The 15,768-nt window shown below is 40.5% G+C and overlaps 1 protein-coding gene across 1 annotated transcript in view; it reads right to left on the bottom strand.

The window, feature by feature from the left end:
- Positions 1 to 15,768, bottom strand: part of LOC143470770 (FRAS1-related extracellular matrix protein 2-like) — a 49,088-nt gene that overhangs the window by 9,609 nt on the left and 23,711 nt on the right. Inside the window, exons 20-28 of the mRNA XM_076969073.1 lie at positions 10,206 to 10,352; positions 9,490 to 9,608; positions 9,138 to 9,249; positions 8,836 to 8,961; positions 6,191 to 6,275; positions 5,945 to 6,108; positions 5,114 to 5,263; positions 2,240 to 2,449; positions 1,726 to 1,923 (exon numbers count right to left, since the gene is read on the bottom strand). Coding sequence (XP_076825188.1) covers positions 1,726 to 1,923; positions 2,240 to 2,449; positions 5,114 to 5,263; positions 5,945 to 6,108; positions 6,191 to 6,275; positions 8,836 to 8,961; positions 9,138 to 9,249; positions 9,490 to 9,608; positions 10,206 to 10,352 — 1,311 coding nt within the window. The remainder of the gene's footprint in view (positions 1 to 1,725; positions 1,924 to 2,239; positions 2,450 to 5,113; positions 5,264 to 5,944; positions 6,109 to 6,190; positions 6,276 to 8,835; positions 8,962 to 9,137; positions 9,250 to 9,489; positions 9,609 to 10,205; positions 10,353 to 15,768) is intronic.

Raw genomic sequence — 15,768 nt, 5'->3', positions numbered from 1 at the left:
AATATGGCCGAGCTTTTGCAACAGAAATCCGACAGTTTTCTGCTAAATGTTCGCGGTAAGCGAAAGTAAATCGATAAATCAACAATTATTCGGTTGTATCTGAGCTTCCAAACACCCGGAGGCGACACTGATGTAACCAGTGTAATGGAGATTACTGCTGTGTCCAAATTATCCTATAAAATGGGTATTAACGTTAGCCAAGCGAAACGATCGGATTAATTTTCAATTTCTCACCAGCAATGAGGCTTTGATAATGCCGCAGATTGCGCCAGTTATCGCCGATCGATCATTGCGAGTTAAATTTAATTCGACATGTTTATTAGTTACTTCAGACTTTTTGTGTTTACAAAAACATTTACCGCAAATAAAGCCATCTCTTGCGCCAAATTAGTCGATTTAAACCCATATAATTTCACGATTGGCAAGCCAAGCATATGCCAAGAGACGGTTAGCGGCAGGGTACAAGTTATAAGTGTCCTGGTTTACCACAATATCAGGTAAACAGCGGCCTTTTATGATGATTTAGCGATGGATCAATGTCTCATACGTGGTTGTGAAACCGTCTGCGATGAAAAGGACTTCACTTAAATGAGGCAAATTTCCTATCATCTCGGTGATAAAATGTTGAAAAATTGACCAACACCAAAACCGCTAAAATCTATAACTTGTGACGTAACGGCTATAGTAAAGAAAAGTCGCGTAACCATAGGGATTTATGACGCAATAATTGCCGTAAGTGCTCGGGAATATTGTGAGTAGTGCTGTAGGTTTTTGGCTTAATTTTTCAGGTCTCTTTCCTGATTAAAACTGATTGGACATAAAAATGCGTTTGACGGAAAATTCAAGCCAAGGTTGTCGCACAGTCAATTGCAGGCCTATACTGAGTAAGTGGACCGCGCGATCGCAGTGGGTGGACGACTGACCACTGATAGCCTGAGAGTGAATGCAAAATGGACACGGAACTCTGTCAGACGTGGTTTAGATAAATCGTTTTTTTCTCCGTTGATAGACATGTCCAGTGCTGTAGGATTACAAGACTCTGACAGTTGGAAAAGGTACTTTGGCCAACTGGCGGACAGAATGCAATGAACCGCACAGGTCAAACTAACAAAATAAACAACTATTTAAGCAGCGGGCGTGGCCAGTTACAGTAGACAAATTATTCCACGAGTATCGATGAAAATGCGATCAAATTCTTTCGACAGTTCGTTAGTGGAATTCAGCTCGCTAAAACAACTGAAGGCAACTTGGTTAACGAAAACTTGGAAGAAGATTAATGGCTTAAACGTAAAGAAAAACAGAACCGTTACGAATATTTAGACTTTATCCAAACACCACTGCCTTAATCCTTTAAAATAAACACAAAGTTATTGATAATTTTTATCAATGCATTTTGCTATAGACGATTAGCCACATAACTTCAGCTAATTACTATGTCTACATAACCGCACGATCAAAGGGAAGATTCGTTGTTTAATTCAACGTAGCTAATTATTGAGCACGGTTGAGAAGAGAACAGTTTACAAGAATGTTGCAATGATAAATGACTAAATGGACAGAAATAAACGTTGTAACATTATTTTATTTCGAAGTTCTGTAGCAAACCCTTTTTTAGAAATTTTTAGATTTTTCACATTCTAAGAATACCAATGCAATAGTTCCACCAGCACATATATCATAATAACTCAGGGGCGGTTGTTGTTTTAATTATTTAAACTGACTAACCTGGCTTAAATCTCACAATGGAGGAATCAGTATTCGGTCTTTCCGCATAATCCATCATAACTTCTGCCGTCGCCTGGCGGGTGTAACAGCGCACCGCAGAAGATTGCGAGAGGTCGCCACTGCGCACAATTGTAGCCGACAACGTACCGTTCGCTTCGTTCACTTCGATTGTTGGCTCGGAGAACTGCATCATAGGCACTGGAAAATGGATAATATGATTTATCGTTTGTTGCACAACCCATGATAAAAAGCGGGAGAAAATTTATGACAATAAAACGTTATGAGTCAGATCTAAAACCCAAGTAATTCCGGTAAATACTCGATTTATCAAATTTATGGTTACGGTTGTCACAATCGGTTGCCGTATATTTATGCAGACTGAGCTACAGAGTTTTCTGGTGGAAAGAAAGAAGCTTTCCTGCCGCAAAACACGTCATAAATCTCAATACAAAATGACCAAAGGGCTTTCAAATTGAACCAAAAATGACTTTGCACAGCGCGCAAAACAACTCACGGTCGGAAACGGTGTCATTGATCACAATTTGAGCCTTGTTCGGTTCGCCGAGTATGGCTTGGATCGGCATCCGTAGGACCAAGTCAAATGTCTCCAGACCTTCCAGAACCGGGTTTCCAAGATCGTCCAAGATGACTACGTTAAGATCCTGCATCGTGATCCCGGGAGCAAACTCCAGAGTCCGGCTGATTCCAACGTAATCTTCATTCGCTGAAGACGATAAAATGATGAAGAAATTAATTTTTTTATCAGAGAAGTTTCGGTTTTATTTAACGTTAGAGTTAAAAATTTGTTGAAGCAGGAACCCCAACCATCATCACTGCAACTAGAATCATTCAAGTCACGCAGTTTAATATTTTCTTGGGAAGTAAAACGCAAAAAAATTGTTCTTCGATAGGGCGCAGTTCAAGTGTGAAACGTAGATTCCTGAAGCGCGTTAAAAATATCGCAAAGTTGTCAAAACCTGTCCAGATAACTTCGTCACCTTGAATTCGCCCGAGATTCCCGCATAACCTTCTCCCACCCCAGCGATACCGGAACTATCACCTGAAATACCAAGTACCCGCCACCCGCTGAGCTATAACACACATAAAAAGGTACACCCAAAATAAACAGTGAATTTTCAAACAAAAATTCGATGGTAAACGCGATACCAAGATATTGAGATATGGGAGCTCGGAGATCAGGTTTCACAAAATGCGGCGCAGAGTTGAGCCCGAACTGTCAGAGCAACATGGTACATCTGTCCGGACAAGAAGCGAACACGTGCAGCTGCTTAAGGGAGTTTAACCAAGATTCTGACGATGCGCAAATAACACCGATAATAATCATCCAACCCGGTACAATGCAATAGCTTTGTTGACAATACCGCGCTTATCCATGTCCATCAATACACGTCTTTGCTTGCTTAAACCGATATTAACAAGGCGTGCACGAGAAGGGAAAATTAATCTTTGAGAGGAAAATTTCGTGGCTAGAATCTCAGGGTGTCACTGCTTCGAGGTGTCTTTGGAAGACGTAACTTGCATGATCCAGCGACTTAGAGCTTGCGCTTAGCACACTGATTGATATAATTAAAACATTATTGAATGAGTTTGTATATTTGTATAAGAGCTGTTGATTTATTACAGCGATTGTGCATCATTCGGTTTAATGCGAAGAAATTGTCTGCTAATGTCACACAAGATATTATTGGGGTGTACGCATAACAAAGATGAAGCCTTAAAAACATAACATCATGGGTTTTGCGATTTCTTCGCGGCTACATTTAGGCTGCTAACATGGCGCCGAAAAAATGTTTCTAACTTCAATTTGATAAAGACAAGCGTTGCTCGTCAGCTTTTTGGTGCGCTGTGGCAAAGAGGTATTTAACACCATCAAAAACCACAACATCTGCGTGTTATGCAGACACGTCAGATCTCACAGTGAATTCTCTGACAACTCCACAAATCTGCCTATCCGGCAACAGGTTCCCGTGTGAGCCCAGATTAACCCGTACTGCTATTTTCAGCCCCAAAATTCCAGGAATTTAGGTTATTGTAAATAAATACGACATTTTTCATTTTAAATAGGCAGTGCCCGTGATTCCGAATGTCAAATTGACAAGTTTTCGCAACAATTTGAGTGTCTTCGGCAAAAAGCAGGTGTTATGTTTTTAGCATTATCAGCGTTCCTTCAGAAATAGTTACCTTATACGTCTAAAATCGGTGTGGGCCTCTGGTTATACGGAAACCGAGCCGCTCGGTGCGTAATAGGATCTAATTGTTTAGGCCGACCGACAACGAGCATACCGCAAGTAAAATTTACGCTTTATAATTACTCGGCGCGCATTCTTGGTTAATTTAAAGCAATAAACAGACAGTGGTAATGGAGGACTGAGTGGAAAGAATATTATGCATATTTGCGCAGCAGGAACATTTGCAGCATTTTTTACGCCATAATTCGCAACGTTTAAGCGTTCAATATCGCGTAATACTTTAGCGTTGTCCGCATGGCATACAGAAAAAAATCAGACAAACAGTTTTAATCTAATTCTGCTGGGAGAACGCTCACGTCATAAGTTAATTAACCGTTAACAAGTTATTGTTGTAAACATTATCATCGCAGCAAAGCCGGCAGTAGCCTGTGTTTAAATGAGCAACCAACGGGAAAAGTTTGTTTAAAAATCTTACTGTATAATTTAATCGCTTTTTTAATTCTCGGCTTGACTGATTGATTGAAAACACCCTAACAAATGCTAAAGTCATTATCAAAAGCGAAAAATAGCTTAAAATAGCGCATTAAAGCCGAAAAGTAACGGCATAATTGACACTAATCAAGGCGTGTTATTCGCAACCAATAGGATCAGTGCCCAACATGACACCGATTGACACAACGTAATAAAAGCGTTTGTGATATCACAATGGTTACAGGTTACGCTTCGGAAATGAAATTAAAATTCTACAAATTAGAGAATGATAAGTCAATTGTACTTGACACGGCTTAAACGTTCTGCTGCGATTGTGGGTTTAAAAACAGTCAAAAGGTGGTAAAACGACATTGATACAATTGACCTGCGACTAAAGGCAGTGCTTATGGAGAAAGACTAGAAATATTTCACTGAAAAACGCGAAAACATTCTCACAAACAGTATCAGAATTTACGGGTACCTTACACATTACGACCGCTAGCGGACGCCAGAGGTGCGCATGATATAGTAATATTTCTGTGATGAAACAAAGACCATGATTGTCCGACCAAATCATAACCACATTAAATTTTCGTCGATAAGTAATTTAATTCATTCAGAAAAAGCCCACCATCGCACATCATGACACAAACATTACATTTTAACGATTATACGCGAATAAGTATGATGACGTCAAAATAACATACCTCTGGCGGATTCCGGTTCGCTTTTTCTTGATTGGACGGTGACGGAGGCGGTCTGGGTCAAGTCGGTTCCGGTTCGCCACACACGCACCACCACGTGACCATCGCTTTCGTCAACCTCGTATGAATCGTTGTCGAAGTAGAAGAGTGGTTCTGCACGATAGTATGATTTATTTTCAGTTTTTGATTCTGCGATTTGTTAGCGGTATAAGTACTTATTGTCTCATGCTAATTATTACCGCGCGCTATAGCTGTCAATCTTTAAAAATTGCGTTAATTGATGTGTAACCAAAGTTTTTCCTGATAATTTGAGAGGCAATGTTACGTAAAAATAAAATATTTTGCACCAAAACAAAACAGGTGATTTCAAAGAAACTAAAAACGGTTCCTTAGCGTGGCAGAGTCCATTGCTAAGGTCAATGTTTGACATTGAACTTGAAAATAATCTAGAATCTGTCGCCAAACAGACGAGACCATGGATTCAAAGGAACTCGACGCAGCCACGAAACCTTGATTTGTGACGTAAAGCATTTCATTCCAACGGCATGAACCCATTGTGACGACTGTCAAGACGGCGTCATCATATCTTATGACGTCACAGAGCAAGGCAGGGAGTCCGGGATAAGATAGTGACAGACGTATTTGGTGGTTATTATTGCTATACCGTTAGTCCGGGGCAAAAAGCAAAAGATTTGAGCTTGGCAAGACCCGGCCTACCAGACCGTGCAATGTTTTCCACACGGCGCCGCCAAGCGTTCAAATGTTTCGTTGAAGAATTTTAAAAATGTCCACGATTGAAAGATATTAAAACAATTCATCGGGCTAGATACACACCGTCGTCCGAGTCTGCAGATATCACCACTTCAGACGTCGAGAAGTTGCCCAGGCGACCACCCATCGGTGACGTCAGAGTGACGTTGAAGTTTTCATCAGGTTCATAGAGAGAGTCATCGATGATGACGACGGGACAAGTTTTTTCAGCTTCGTCACGACCAAAACTACGAGCGAATAAGAAACTTGTAAGGAATAGTTCTCTCATGATGACGTAATAAAACATTACAATGTTGATTTTCTACTCACGTGATGCGGCTGGTGTGATCTTCAGGTCTGCTGATGTAGTCTGAGAAAGAAAGGACGGTAGATGGCGTTGTCCCTCTAGCTTTGCCTGTGAAGATTACAAGAAATAAAGTCAGATCTTAGCTAATACATGTTCAGTCCTATCTTAGCCAGCACATATACGTTTATGCGACTGAAAGCAATGGACCGCATAGGTAACTCCTCCCCGCATAAGCCCAATGCGTGACTGAGGCTCATAGAAAAAGATTCTGTCGAGACCGAAATAAAATCGGCAACAGTTAAAACTTTGCGCGATGCTTCTCACTTACATCGGTACAGTTAAGTGTAAAGGATCTCTGGTTTAAGCCAGGGCGACACGCTTTACGAACGCGGTGATCGGACCACAAAAAGTTCAAAGCTAGATCTAATCCCGAGATTTCTGTAAGTTTCCAAAACTTTCCTCCAATGCGCGTGGCTTGCGGGGCCACTTTGAAATGCAGAGAACATTCTTGTGCTGAGTAATTTGGGTGGAAAATTGCCGAAGCTATGTGCTCGAAGCAAATACTCGAATGAAAATGCTTTATGGTGTTTGATGAGGAAGCAGGTTTTGGATGAAGCATTTCACAAATCTAGCTTAACAACAATAACAATGATATTATTACAATAACAATGTGATAATAACAATGAGACAGTCAGATTTGGGAGAAAAGGTTTATAAAGTGAAGCTACGCTTACGCTGGACAACATAGAGATATCTCGGAAAATATTTTTAAGTTCGTTTAATCTCGCCGGATCGGTAACTTAAACAAACCTAAAATTCCGCGGGTGAATAATTTCTGTGCGGCATTAATCTCCACAAAGCGATCAAATTCACGCGTATTCAAGACGACGTAGACATCAGTCTGTGCACTGGTGACCCCAACAACCGAAGAATATGCGATGGCGAATTAACAACTTTGTTTCTTTTTTATCTGGTGAGTGAGTTATTACAACTATAATTCTAGCAATTTGACCAACCAACGGAAACCTCTTGCACCAAGCAGACTATCACGTGACTGCCCGAAGCCGAAGCGATTGGATGTGTGCGTCCATATAGACAAGATCGTTTCGAGCAACAACAATAAATACAAGAAACCGCATCGGCAACAAGTCTTTCGTGAACTGAATCATTTTCCGCATATTTTCACAAGATTCAGCGAAACAAACCGAATTTGGTCTAAATTCAACTGCGCTCCGTGATCGAAAGATTTTGCTGTGGAAACCGAAATTCTTAACGAATGTTGCATAACATCTGTCTTTCAATTCTGGTAAACTGGAGAAAAAGTTTGGCGTGTTGCTCGAACAATCCAAATAAATGGACCGATATAATTTCTTACTCATTCAAACACCGACACTTTGCGACGCATCGACAAGCCTACCGGCTCTATCAGTGGTAAACATATAAACAATTATAAGCGATGTGAGATTAGATATGTGTGCACTGATACATTAGTAATCGCCCTGGTAAGATATCAAGGACTCGTCTAAGACCGCGAACACTTCGGTGTGGTTTTGAAATTACTTTTTAAGACGAAACAGACGGATTTTCAATTACTCCGACATATTTTCCTCGCAAAAAAAAATTTTTTGCCGGAAAATGTCCAGCCATTGTTTGTTTTGCCATATATCATTTCCATCTTAAACTGCGCAGTGTTTTTCGTCATTTCGCATTTTAATCACATTGACCACAAAATTGCGCGTTCGTTTTTCATTTTAGAAGTTTAGTTGAAATTCGACTGAAAAAGATAAGATTGTGCAAAAACAACAAACAAAAAAACCGTTTGAGCCAGTATCAGCGCAGTTCTGCCATATTCAATGAAGGCTTCAGACTGCATGCCCATGCAAGACACTAATGTCAACCTAGCTTCTTAACAGTGCATATTTAGTAACAAATACGCTGTTATATCAATATATCTATCTAATATCTCGTAGACAAATGACGTAACCGCGGAATGTCAACAGCTTTATAGTAGGAAATCATAACTTATATTTGATTATAACAACGCCATGCGTGACATCAGGCAATATGATGTGGTTGTGTGATATTTTGTGGTTTAACGCGTGGTCTTGTGCGGTGTTTTTTCAGCAGACGATAACTCCGAAAAACCAACACCTTTTCGCCATTTGTGCAGAAAGGAAACCTTGAAGCTTATTTTGATAAAAAACTAACCAGTTTAAGTCTGTTAGAAATTGACCGCATGTCTTTCGGTTACAAATTAAAACGTTATTTGAACATTAAAAGGAATTATTTGCAACTTTGGTAACAACCTTGGCATCGTGTTCAGTTTTTAAGCCGACCGTTCAAAGATTTTCAGATATCGAAGCGTCGCGTGATTACGGTCAATAAGGTGTTAATTGTTAAATCTTCCCCGTTCGTTTAATACTTTAATGCCTGCGAAATGCTGGCTGAACGTCTGTTAAAACGTAGCAATTCTCAAGCAACAACTTTGCGCTGCAAAAATATTTCTAAAATACATTTTACGCTTTCCTCAAGACTATTTGCAACCAGATACCTCAAACAACAAAACGTCACGTCACATGACGGCACAATTAACTACTATTAAAGTAAAAGAAAGATTTGTCAATCATGACGTCATCATTAATATGACGTTCCTAAGGTTTGGTCTTGCCTGGCTGGGTGTAACAGATGACCATGAGCTCGTTGGTGAGATCTCCCGATCTTCGTATTGGGATGAGTAGTTCTCCGGTGTCTTCCTCCACGACGTACTTGGAGGACGGGATAAAAACTGTGGACTCTGTGAGGAAGATTAAAACGTATTTGTGAGATCTAAACACGAAACTGGAGCACAACCGATTTCAAATTTGCCGAAGAGTCTCGCCGCTCTAACGGTAGACTTTAAATGATCTAAGATTATAAACCACACGTAGTCGGACACAGGTGGATGCCCAAAGAGCCAAGTCGAACACTCACCGTCTTCTTGGTCGGTGATGGTGACGGTGGTGTTCCTTGGCTCCTCCAGGATCGACATCACTGGCTCCGATAAGTCGATGAAAAATTGCTCCGACTCTTCGTACTCCGCATCCTGCAGTGGAAGAAGGAAAGAAGTTTAAAACGGTTTTGTTAAGTTCATTTACTTCCAGAGATCTATTGCCGAGTGTTCAGTTATTTCTGTTGAGTTATTATTTATTTTATTATTCATTTTCGTTATTTGTTATTTGATATTTTAGTTGTCTGTGATTAACGTATACTCCGTGTATAGTTTTATATGTAAATGGTCCCCGGTTTGATAGAGGAAACAGAACAGAGAGAGATGCAAGGTTACCTGTAAGATCTTTACTTTCCAAGTAGCCTCGGTCTGACCGGGATTAAACTGGACTTGGCGCGCCGATTTTCCGCGGAAATCTTCTCCGCTTTTTGCCGTTCCGTCCCGAGTTCCGATCGCTTGGAGGAAAAAAATGTTGAAAAGTTAAAAAAAAAACGTTAAAATCCAAAACTTTGTTGCAATATTTCAGCGATACGTAAGCAGCTTATTCTCAAAACCAGTACCAAAAAAGAAACCAGTTGTTGGAAAGTGGATTCAAAACACACAGTTTTTATGCACATTAGCACAATCTTTTACATTATCCGCAAAGCCTTAAACATAACAACTATACGAGACAGAGGACAGCTTTGTTATGATTGCATGTCTACACAGGTTAAGAGCGAACTACTTAAGTTATGATATCATATCTGTCTCCATACTTAAACCCTATGCTCACAGTTTGTAGAGTTTAAAGGATTAATGTCGGTCTGCTGGCAGTCACGTCAACAATTCCAGTTAAAAGACATCTCAACCCCAAAGGCTTTCAGATGACGCTATAAGACTTTATTTTTGTAACCTTAGCCTTATCCTTATGGTGAGAGGATGACAAGAACAATTAAGGACGGAAAATGAAACAAACCAACTTTAATTAAGTTTATCATGTAATTTGGGACGTATTACAACTCACTGTAGCTCGGAATTTAAACCTAGTTTTTCAAGGTCAAAAGTGAACTTACTGACAAATGACGTTTCCCCCAGATAGCCCCGCCTCTTCAAATTGACCTGGATGTGTTTGTCTTCTTCGGTTATCTGGTAGGTGGCGCTGTCGAACGATATGAAGGCCCAGTTTAAGCGGAATATTTGTCCAGCCAACTCATTATCTCCTGAAAAACAAGTTTTAACTTAATCGACCAATCGCATAGTATATTATCGATTACATCGGTCAAGTAGGTTGTAACGCTAACAGACGACGTGACGTTTGCCGCAAGCTGATATTATTTTAATATTAATTTATGGAACAACTGCTGCGGACATTTTTTTCACAAAAAACTCAATAAAGTAAAAAAGGTGGAAAAAAAGGGTAAAATATTCCAGTTGGCGTGTGGCCTGCTTGGATTATCCCTAAATGTGGGGCCCCACCCAGACACTGTTATTACAAGCACCATGGGGTTGATCCTCAATAACAAGCTATGCCGTTGACGTGTGAGGGAACGTTTTCACACGGTCAAGACACAATAAACGCGTGTGCTGTGTATTTAAAGTTTATAAAGACGCGGTGGTATAACCGATGTCCATATCTCTCCGATGATACATATCGATGGAAAAGAATGCCAGATAGTAACACGCTATTAACCCATTCAAGTATGTACGGGGACATTCGGTAAATTTCCGCGCTTATTCATAACCCATTGATTTGTGCTTGAGTGTCGCTAGAAAGTACCATAAAATCCATTTTTCGATTTCCGACGTCTAACATATTAGTAAACCCTCAACATATAGCTGCGTAGGTATGACGTCACTCATAAAGCACCCTTCAAAGCAATTTAATCCAACGAAATCAAAGTAAAGTAGAAAAGGTGTACAAGTCATGATGATGCTTGATCTCACGAAAAAACAACTAACACTGCTTTATGACGTGGTATTTAAGGACAAAGACGAATGACATCGCTGGGATGTTCAGAAACTTTTGAAACGGGGTTTAATCGGGTGTAAGTGCGCCTGGAACTGAATGATTTATCCCCGAGATAAAAGTGCGGTGATAAATCGTTGTTTGATAGTTTCAGAATAAACTTTTTGCAAAAATAACTAAGTTCGGTCGGTTTCCGAAAAGTTGAATAAACCCTTTGAAAATCTTCACAAACACGCAACAAACATTACTCTGTTACGTCACATTAATCCACGCTCGATACCAATCAACCAGTTATATCAACGGCATTGAGAAGTGCGTGACCTCGGATCGATACCGTCATGTCAGGAACGACAGATTTTTCGGGTAATCGCCGGATTCCCAACGTACAAATCCCGCCAATTGTAAGACAACAGTTCGCAGCTGGAACAAAGTCAGAACTCGCACGAACCCTCGCCCCAATTCAAGCCGAAACCGCTGAAATGAATCCAAAAGAGAACTTATTTGTGTTCACAGACACCACACAAAAAGAAAACCCTGCATAGATGACGTTAATGAGCCCTACAATCTACACGTGACGACCACGTCGTTTGTGATTGACAATGTGATTGGTTCATCAACTTTTATTTCACCCTTGACCTCTGCAGGTCGCCAATCATAACCAGCGTCACTCGCTTCGTTGCGCAGAATAAACAGTATTTTTAAAAGAGCTTAGTCAAAAATCCAGACATATTTGTTGTACCAGCTGACAACTACTCAGCAGACTCAATTGAAATCGGGTGGGCCAAGCCTAACAAATAATGGCGTGTGAATTACTCCAGGCTACTTTTGTTGGTATCAAATCTTCATAAAATTCTACCGCACTGATTAAGTAAGCAGCAGTAAGCCCAAAAAGCGTCCACGGACACAGACCGGGGGAAAACAAGACTGGAGAAGTGCGTTAGCAGACGATTCGTCATCCTGGCAAGGCAGCAGACCCTGCGTTAAACCGTCTATATTCGGCATAATTTTGCGGTATATCACCAAAATTCGATACCGCATTGTCGCGTTGCGTGGCCCACCGATAGCAAACTCATTGCTTCTATAACTTGGCCAAGATCAATGCAGTTTGACAATCACATATGTATCACAAAATCCCTACAGAAACATCGTTGGTGATAACACGTACGGTTTTCCCGCACTGGTTGCAAGTTGGGTGGTGTGACGTTGGCTCAAGTACTTTTAAGTCCTCTTGACACCACTGGAAATACAGCGACGTCGCAAAGACTAGACTGGAAATCCCCATCCGATTCCGGCGGGCCTGCCACCAAGATGAACTCGGCCGTTTGAATGCAAATCGCCGGGATTCCTAATCCACACTGAAAGGTGGCAGATTAAACGCGCTATTCATGCTTGGCACGAGGAATGCGCCACTTGTAATGACGCCGTCAGTGGCCTGCGTTGGCACGGGGTTGTCGTAATTACATCATCGTCATCATGATTACACACGAAAGAGATTTCAAACAGACAAACCAACAAGTTCTTTTTATCGAAATTCAAAGCGGTTGACAAAGTATTGGCCGCATTTAGATGCCCGTGCGACTTAGGACAGAAATAGCAAGATACGGGAGCCATTTAGCGGGATAACGCGTCCCCAAAGTAATCCATTCCGCATGTTGGGACGACACCCGGACGTTTTAACCTGTTTCTGTCTTATATTTGGTCTAATCCCACCAAATCGCAACTGTCGCCTGATGGAAACGTAGAACAGGTTCAAAGTGGTTTCGTCTGGCGCGTGAAAGTGCAAAATGACCGAATATGACGCATCAAAGTTCGAGTCTTGATCGCGGGCATTAGATGGATCACATCGAGATAAAAGAAAAGCTGGAAAATCGTACCAAGCGATTGCCATTTCCTCGTTTGTTACGCGGCACATCAAAGCATTTCGATATGACAAACGATAACTAGCTCACCAGGTGGCGTGGCAAGATTCCCAAGAGATTCACAAGCGTGGCTTCGACGCCATATAATGGTAAATAACCGAAATCCCATAAAATTGTGTTCCAAATTAACAGTTACGTCGAAATGAATTAGGCTAATGGAGCAATTCAGACAGAACGCATAATGAGGTAAAACAATTCAACTTTAAACGTTTGAACAAGAGTCACAATGACGCAAGAGTCCACCAGAGTCAGCTTAATCAAGTCAGGTCTCCCAGTCAGTGTTTTTAAGGTGTTTTGGGGGAGCGAAACTGTGTCTTAAATTTCTCCAACGGTCTTTCAGAACTTACACCTCTGCAACTGCACTAAAAAACTGGCCGCAATGTACTGAAATTTCGTCTTATTACACGTGGTAGTGCATTGGAGAGCAAAGCTGAGGCGACATGGCTCTTTTTGGTTGGTTGATTTGGGAAACCGCGCAGCTCTATTGGGCGGATCCAGCTCGGTTATTTGTGAGTCACAATGCATATTATGACATAGAATGTTTTGAAAAATAGCTCAGCGATATACCTGCTCATTTAGACGTGTGTAATTGTGGTTTGTTTAACATTTTTACTTCCCTGGTCTTGTTTATGGCATATCTACCTAATCGAGGCTCGTTTGCCGTATTCGTAAAACAAAACAGACTAAAATTTCGGGGGAAACACAATTTACAAGAATTTTGTTTAGAAAATAAATCGCCTCTTGCTCTTGAAGGCAAAGTTCACAGACGGCTGAGCGTCAGATAATTGTTACACGAAACGGTGGTCAACACAAGAAAAGGTGGAAGAAACCCCTAAATTAGATCAAGTCTTTCATCTAAAGGTAATGTAGACTGATAAATGTGCTGCAACCTTTGTCGATCTGGCCAAGGATACCGACTTAAAGGTTAGGGAGGTCCAACGGTAGAAGAAGTAGTTGCTAATTGCTAAAAGTAATAACATCGTTGCATACGTCTGGAGTAAGTGAGCCAATAACTTGGCGTGTTATAGCGATTGTTATACAGTGGTAATGCCATTGCCGTTCTTGAACAACATTACAACCTTTTCACTTATGTCAAAAATCACGTTTATTGTTTTTCGTACGTTAGTTCCAGTTACTACCGGTAATATCAAGAAAAATATGATTTGCCAAACTGGCCAATTACTTGCGTGAAAGATTGAGCAGAAAGTTTGAAAATAACAAAATTAGTCCGAAAACCAAGTTGGATGCAATGTGAGAAGTAAAACGGTTTACGTCAGTTAAAATAAGATGGGAATTTGCGTTTTTCTCCTTTATCAAGATTGCCTGTAGCCAGAGTCAATTGCTTTATTACATTCCTATTACAACAACTTAAACGCAACCGCGTATAACATTTCAAAAGATTTTGCACTGGATAACGGCATAGAAACATTATAACTAGAAAATTATAGCCAAAGGTCATAGATGAGGTCACGTGATAAATCGGTGATTGTGACGTGTCCCTAGCTTTGACGTTTAAGATATGTCAGTAGCCAGAAGGCAACAAAACATTTCATTAAAATATTTTCATTGGAGTCAATGCGATTTCGATAAAAAAATAAACAAAATAAAAAACTTTAAATCAGCACCAAAACTGATTACACAAAAACGTCAAACGTTCTACTGGTTAGCAAGAATGTATGTTAACTATTGTTACCGACACCGAAATGGGAACGTTTCGGCGAGAAAAAAATCACAAATCAATCAGCAGCGCATGAATCAAAGACCTACAAAACTGACACCATTCCCATTCAGTTACCGCTTTATATTTTGAAAACAGGTTGCTATCAATCACAGAGTAATCCGAGCTGAGCCAGCAAACACTGGCGAAATGGGTCCGCTTTAAATACGCGACAAGTGGACACTATAGCCACTGGTTAGTATATTTACTGATAAGCTGTTTATCTACCAGGGGAAGCTAAACAGGGTTAACGTCGCTAATAACCGGTAGTTGGGTGTTTGCAAAACCTAAAATCGGGGTTTGTTTTGGTACTTGAGAAAACTAGACATTCCCTACTTTTAAGTACATTCTTTGTCGCAGCACCTTGTCACAAGAGGCGAATTCGTAACAACTACTAAAGATGAAATAATACAAAGTTAGACTATCGTGAAAGTATCATAACTGGGATGTTTTTGAAAACTTAGAAGCACGATGACACCTTTTGTTTGCGCCGAATTACGAATGATGTACGGGTCAGCAAATTTTCAAGTATCCAAATATCTGGAAAGCAATATGCTGAAACCGCTGCGGGTTTTCACTTAGTTTTGAAGTTCTTGAGTTTCATCGCCTGCAGTGAACTTAACCGATTTTCTTTACATACAGCCCTTATTTGCTTGCATCCATAAAAGTCACTTCTGACTTATAAGAAGAATGTCATTATAGCCAAAAAATCTTTTCATGCCATATTCAATCATGCATAACCAAGTCACGTGGTTAATGGTAGTAATATCCGCTTAACCCTGATGTTATTCGTATTTCAAGGGCGGATCTGGTAACTTGATATCAAAATGGGACTTTTACCTTACATACCATGGTGAGACGACAGGAAAGGGGAGAACTGCGTAGATATAAAAACCGGCAATTTACACATCAACTAAGACTTACCTTACAATTGTTAAATGTCATCTTCTACAAAAACTCGTCACAAAGGTGCGCAGAGTAATAATTGAGCCAAGTCAAATCACAAAAAGATGGAGCGTTGGTTTGTTAAAAAT

This window comes from Clavelina lepadiformis, chromosome 1 (assembly GCF_947623445.1).
Source record: "Clavelina lepadiformis chromosome 1, kaClaLepa1.1, whole genome shotgun sequence".
Lineage (NCBI taxonomy): Eukaryota > Metazoa > Chordata > Ascidiacea > Aplousobranchia > Clavelinidae > Clavelina > Clavelina lepadiformis.
Note: the sequence above shows the minus strand (reverse complement) of the source record. Positions and strands in the feature narration are given on the sequence as shown.